This window comes from Melanerpes formicivorus, unplaced genomic scaffold (assembly GCF_026170545.1).
Source record: "Melanerpes formicivorus ecotype bairdi unplaced genomic scaffold, bMelFor1.0.p_v2 SCAF_5, whole genome shotgun sequence".
Lineage (NCBI taxonomy): Eukaryota > Metazoa > Chordata > Aves > Piciformes > Picidae > Melanerpes > Melanerpes formicivorus.
In genome coordinates, this window is record NW_027142357.1 from 8,489,471 (window position 1) to 8,496,166 (window position 6,696).

The 6,696-nt window shown below is 38.4% G+C and overlaps 1 protein-coding gene across 1 annotated transcript; it reads right to left on the minus strand.

Annotated features, from left to right (window-relative positions):
* Positions 1 to 508: 508 nt before the first annotated feature.
* CUNH2orf66 (chromosome unknown C2orf66 homolog) lies at positions 509 to 5,016 on the minus strand. Its single transcript, XM_068137772.1, has 5 exons — positions 4,949 to 5,016; positions 3,761 to 4,002; positions 2,988 to 3,132; positions 1,946 to 2,146; positions 509 to 697 (listed from the first exon to the last, which is right to left on the minus strand). The coding sequence occupies exons 3-4, from the start codon at positions 3,108 to 3,110 to the stop codon at positions 1,964 to 1,966; spliced, it is 306 nt and encodes a 101-aa protein (XP_067993873.1). The 5' UTR covers positions 3,111 to 3,132; positions 3,761 to 4,002; positions 4,949 to 5,016; the 3' UTR covers positions 509 to 697; positions 1,946 to 1,963.
* Positions 5,017 to 6,696: the final 1,680 nt, after the last annotated feature.

Sequence of the window (6,696 nt, forward strand, 5' to 3'; positions counted from 1 at the left end):
CAGCCGCCAGGTTTTGGGCTAGAGGACCTCCTGAGCCCAGGGGGCTGCGGGGAGGTGCTGCTGCTGTGCTCTCTGCCTCAGAGGAGCTAGCAGCATGAGGGCACGAAAGTGCCTCTGCACCTGCTCTCTCTGTCGATCTTTTATTTCTTCAGAAATGTTATTTTGACATAAGAAGGATTTCTTAATTTCATATACAATTATGGCGCAGATGACTTACTGAATGGGGCCTGGTCAGGAACGGGGGTGAGAGGCTGGGGGTGAGGGATGATGAGGGGCGAGGAGAAAGCAGCCACCATGCCCCCGGGGAAGGTGTCTCTGCCAGAGCAGGTATTTCAGTTTGCTGCCGTCTGCCAAGAAACTAGAAGACTTCTAGCAAAATAAAAACTGCTGCAGACCACCTTTTCAGGTCTAGTTCTAGTAAACTGAAAGGTAACATTTATTCACCAATTAGAAACAAAGACACTTGGCAGCAGTTACAAGCACTCTGTTGCACTCGTTTATTCACGTTTAGACAAGCACAATTCTGCTAGGCAGTGAAGACAGCAAATGTGCTAATTACAGCATGATGTCAGGTTCCACAGGTGAGAACTGTGATAGTTGAGGGCAATGGTAAATTGTCAGGAAACTAAAAAAAATTCAAAGCAGTAATATGTCACTGGAAAGGTTACCGTTTCACATGGACTTCAATAGTTACTGCCTGTAAAAAGAGAAACAAAAAGGATATGAGACACATACGGAAATATTTATATGCAGCCAGGGCATGATCCAAAGCAAGACCTGGTAACACTGACCGAAATACCTGCAATGAGTGCAGCAGACCTCTACTTCCAGAAAGCAGCTCCAAGCACTGAAAAGAGCTACCATAATCATCCTGAATTATGTAGGAAAAATTATTTCCAGCCCTAATTTTCTCACTGCTGCTGTAACAGATGCTACAGCATCCCTTCTCATGTCCCTTTCCATTTAGTTGTCATGCACAATACTCAGTGTATGTTGCAATTTGTTTTGTTTTACCCTGACACAAAATCTTGACAAAAAGAACTGAGTACTAAAATGTGAGTGCAGTGCTTTGCTTTGAATTACAAAAAGAGATAACACTTAAGCAGGCACAATACAGGACAGAGCTAAAGAGCCTAAAATTAATACTGATTACAAATGACTCTTTAGGACACTAGGTAAATCACTAAAAGGCTTAGATTGAAAACCTACTGAAATATTCACCTATCTTTAAAATGGGACAAAACTATTATTTCCCTTTCCTCAGAACAGACATCATTCACTGCCTCTCAGATTGAGATATGACAGGTGTGGGGGTTTGTTTTGTTTTGGGGTTTTTGGTGGTGGTGTTTTGTTTGTTTTGTTTTTGCTTGAGTGAGGGTATGCAGAGATAAAATAGCTGAGAAGTACCTGCTACAAACTGAGGCTGGATTTATTAATAATACAAGCTTGACTCACTTTTATTTCATATTTAGAAGAGACAAGTTGGCAATCCTTTTATTTACCTTTCCATTTCCGTGGTAGAAACAAGGAAAGCAGCATGGATGGATGATGTAAAAGATACTGTATTCTTATGCTTAAATTCACTTTCTCAGTATCCATTATCACAAGAAGCCATTAGTCTCAATTTACAATTTTACTGCCATTAATTGCTTAAAGAAACCCCCATTCTCTATTATCTGTACATTGGCAGAATGAGAGAAAAAGGAGTGAAAAAACAAGTGTGGTCTATTTAGATCTTCACAAGCACCATGTGTTAATTTACCAAAGTAGTAATTACCTCATAAACCTCTACTTCAACAATTTTAAACCACAGATTTTAAATATTTTTAATTACCTCTGAAAAAGAAGTTGTTTTTATACTTCAGACAGAAGTGAGAATCACTTGAATCCAATCTTTCACTCGGTTACATGCAAAAACATGAGGGGAAAAGGCATGTGCTTTTACCTTGGTCAGCAGCATCTTTCAGCCTTTGAAATAATTTGAGAAAGAATTTTTTCTTTCTTCATAATCTGCAAATGCAGAAGCAATAGGATCTGAGTAGAACATGACAGGCCTTGGTCCTTCATTGTTCACAGTGAAAGTAGCTGGGAACTTTCTGAGATCAAGACCCCTGCCCGAAAAATAAGCCTGGAGCGTTCTGAAAAACTGAACATATTTCAGGTGTGAAAACAGAGCATGTCCAGTGGAGATTGATTATTTCTACTGACACAAATTAGATGTAATATTTGTCCTTATGTGGGATTCAATTCTGTCTTGTGGCCTTAAACTGGTAAAACACAGACATGTATACTCTACTCTGTCCATGACTTACGTGCCTCACATGGTGCCCAAAGACCACCAATTCGTTACTGATCTATGCTCCCCTCCAAACCACTGTGGATTCAAACTTCATCCCTTATAAAATTGGCACAACAAAACCCTTGCTAAGTGCAAGCAGTACAGTTCTGTTACACATTAAGAGAAATATTCTCCAAGAGTTAGCAATAGTGAGCAACTGATTTGAGTGGGTCACTCAAAAACATTAGTGTTTCTTAGTGAGGAAAAACTGTGGGGAAACAGATTTTTTCCTTCATAAAAGGTCTTGCAGATGTCCCCTTAATGATATTTTCTTAACTGTAATTAACTTTTAGATGTTAAGATGTGATTCATGACAATATGTCAGATACAAACTTCCTTGTTTTTCTAGAACAGGAGACAACATACAATGAGAGCACACATTAGAGAGAAACGATAGTCATCTCTCTTCTTTATGAAACAAGTTGTTGTATAATCAAAATGCATTTTTTAAAACTGAAGCTGCTGGATGAAGATGTAAGGAAACTCTCTGCACTACTGCACAGTGTCCCTTCAGTTAAGGAGTACATCTTGACTGAAGAATGCTCATCCGGTTGTGGTTATTGACTACGCAAAGTGCACAGTTAGTAGCACTACATGTAATGGGCCCCTCTTACTCACACAGGCTAGTTTTCTTGCAGCATTTCCTTACCAGGTCTCTATTTCTAGGGTTATCTAGAGGTTTCCATTTTTCTTCTGGTTGGAAAGGAGCACCCTTTGCCAATCCTCTCACAGCCAATGCTGTATAAAGACCCAGGAGCAACACTTTCCACATGTTGAAGAGAAGAACAGACTATCTGCAAAGGACAACAAACCACATGCCTTAAATCCTACCAAACTGCCACTGATAAAGACAAGCATGACTATCCAGTGGGGTGGTGAAAACAATTTATCCATGGCAAGAAAAAACTGTTGATGCAGATGACATCTGTGTGCTGTCAACTGATTTTTGTTCTACTCCTGATGTTCTAGAATAAATTATTCTAAAGCAGCATCTTCCATATCAAAGCTGTAATGGCTTAAACTGCCTGTTTGCCTACAACAGAGAAGTGAGGGAAAGTAACACCCAAAGACACTGGATTCTCTTTTTGAGGGGGACTATTACAATATTTAACACAAAATAGTTAGATTTGTAAGATTACATTCTGTATTACATATAGCCATTTAAACTGGGTTATTAGTTACAGCAGCAGATCTCTGTGTGGTCCAAGGAGAATGCAAAAATGTGGCTTGAGATCCAGGCAGCTCAATTTTTAACACTGCATGAAAATAAAGTGTACCACATATATTAGTAAGTGCAATAATAATACAGCCTGGTATACTAGAGACCTATTTCATAACTTGATTCAAGGGGGAGAAAAAAAACAAACAACTGCACAAAGAAGAAATCATTCTCCCTTTCACGTTCTTTAAAATAAAGCTTACCAGTGAATCTGGCTCTGGCTTGCCCTTCTTGGTTAGCCTCCTTGTAATCTGTGAACAAACTGGTCTCTGCACTTATATTTCTAGTGGACTGTAGGTGGGTGTCAATGACGTTAGCAGGAGTTCAAAAATACAGTAATGATTCCATTTCCATCCACAACATAAAGACTCTTGAGAATTTCATCCTTCATACTCTTAAGACCTGTTGCTATCGAAAAGTGCAGTGCAGATTCCTCCTCCCTAAGCTGTATTGCAGAAAATTTCAGGTAAACATATGACATTTAAAACGATTCCCAGCAGAGATAGCACAGCTGTATCAAAATATTGCTTTTAATTAAAAGGAATTAGCCATATCTCTAGCATGATGACTAAGAGCTAATTACAGGTGACTGAAAGGTTTTCAGGCAAGCCAAGATATGGATCATTTCTTGATGCTGGAGACAGAAAGGAAAGTAAGGTCCATTTCAAGATCCCAAATCATAACACTTTAATGGATGTGTTGCTTTCCTACCTTGATTTTATCAACAGCCAATTTCCCCACCTCAGACTAGAAACAAAGACAGACTGCAAGGACTATGCTAATTTAGCTTGGCCTCATTTCATATAATTTTTCATCTCAAAGCTGCTCACATTTTTTTACTTAACATTTCATTATACTCTTCTCACCACTACTCAGATAATACTTTGGTTAGTGACACATAAAATATATCTTCAAACAGACATGTTAAAAATAGAGATTTTTTTTTCTTTTGACCATTATCTTACTCCAAATTACAGATATTTATTTGTGAATAGAAGCTTGACATCTTGCTTTGGTTTAAAGAAAACCTATGACCACCCTTCCAGGCAGGACATCCAAATGTCATCAGCAATGCAGGAAACAAAATCATAGCGATGTTATTTTCGTGGCTGCAGTAACACAGAAATAGTATTTGCTTCTACAGCTCATGTATTATTCTATACATGTGGAATTAAAAAAAAGAAAAATCCACACAGACATTTAAAAAAAGGAAATGCCAACCCCATAAATTACTTTTTTTAATAGAAGAGTTTGAGATAGTTGACTCCTCAAGAACCACAACAAGAGCAACAGAACTTGTAACAAGGCAGGCCCCTTCAATGGAAGGGAGCGCTCTTAGTTGATTTTCTGGGTAGATATTTATTTCTAGTTTCATTCTGTCTATAATTTACCTTCTAAATGAACCAGAAGTAGAAATATGTTCCTCCAGGAAAAGTAGAAGGCTTGATTTTTCAGGCTGGGATTAGATTTTACGACTTTAAACATATGCTTTCTAAGGCAGGTGTGAGCATGTGGTCTTTGTAATGCATCCCAATTTAAGCTACAAGGCAACAAAAGCAGATATTTGAGTCAGTAGTGTGGTTACATACTTGACAAATTGAGGTGCTGGACAGATATGCTTAAGTAAGAACTACAGAATTTTCTCCTTAAATGCTTAAGTTTTTTTTTAAAGCAGCAATGTTTAACTGATGTGATGATATTTACAGATTTCACTTAAGCTTTAAGATAAACAAACTGATAAGAGGTTTGAATACGTTCTTCCATCAATAAGATAAACAAACTGATTAAGAGGTTTGAATATGTTCTTCCATCAATAAAAATATAAATCAGAAAGTAGAATATTTGTAGAAGGTTTTCAAATAAACTTGTAGAGATATGAAGAATTCTGGTATGACTACTAAAGTTCTAGCTTGAAAAAAAAAGGTGGAATAAACCTTTATTTAGAATATAGAATAAACCAAACCAGGTTGGAAGAGACCTTCAAGATCATCGCATCCAACCCATCAACCAATCCAAGCCACCTAAACAACTAACCCATGGCACCAAGCACCACATCAAGTCTCCTCCTGAACACCTCCAATGATGGTGACTCCACCACCTCCTTGGGCAGCCCATTCCAATGGGCAATCACTCTTTCTGTATAGAACTTCTTCCTAACATCCAACCTAAACCTCCCCTGGCACAGCCTGAGACTGTGTCCTCTTGTTCTGGTACTGGCTGCCTGGAAGAAGAGACCATCATCCACCTGTCTACAACCTCCCTTCAGGTAGTTGTAGAGAGTGATAAGGTCACCCCTGAGTCTCCTCTTCTCCAGGCTGAGCAATCCCAGCTCCCTCAGTCTTTCCTCATAGGGCTTGTGTTCCAAACCCCTCACCAACTTTGTTGCCCTTCTCTGGACTATTTGACATGAAAACAAATCTGTTTTCAGCTGTCATTCACTGACACATTTCCAGAGGTAAGAAAGAGCAGTGTGGGGCTTTGGTGGCAAAAGTATGCCTCCCCTAACAGAAGGGTGATCAAGGTTGTAAAACCTTTTACAGTGGCAGTGCTAAGTGCTTTTAAAAAGCAAGCTTTATTATCTCCCAGGGGAAAAAAAGAAAGAAAGAAAAAAAAAAGGCAGATGTGAAAATCTGAAGCTGTAAATTAAGTGGCTAACATTCATTATGAAACAGAAAATAAACAGTCTGGTTTCCAGCTAACAATCTTCTAGTATTTTAGTGATTTAAAACAGCAGCATAATTATTGCACAGACACCATAACTGCTTCCAAAAACACCTTCAGCAACTCAAGAGTCTTGAACGTCTGTAAATGGCTGCTTTACTCTCAGTATAATTAAGACAAAAGTCAAAACAAACTCATCACTGTATTGAAATAACAGATCAAAGGAAACCTTCTCAAATGTTTACATTTATTCACAGGCACAGCCTCTATTCTGTCGAAGCTTAGAAGAAAGTTTATTGGACTGCAGGAAAAAAAAAAAAAGGAACAAGTTCCAATCAAATTCTAATGCGTGCAACAATGTTTTAAGCATCAACACACTTCATTTTATCGTTTTAAAATGCTGACTTTAAAGGTAATCCCGTTAGGTTATAGCTGGGAAGTTCACTCAGACACACAGGCTGTCTCTATGTCTTCTGCA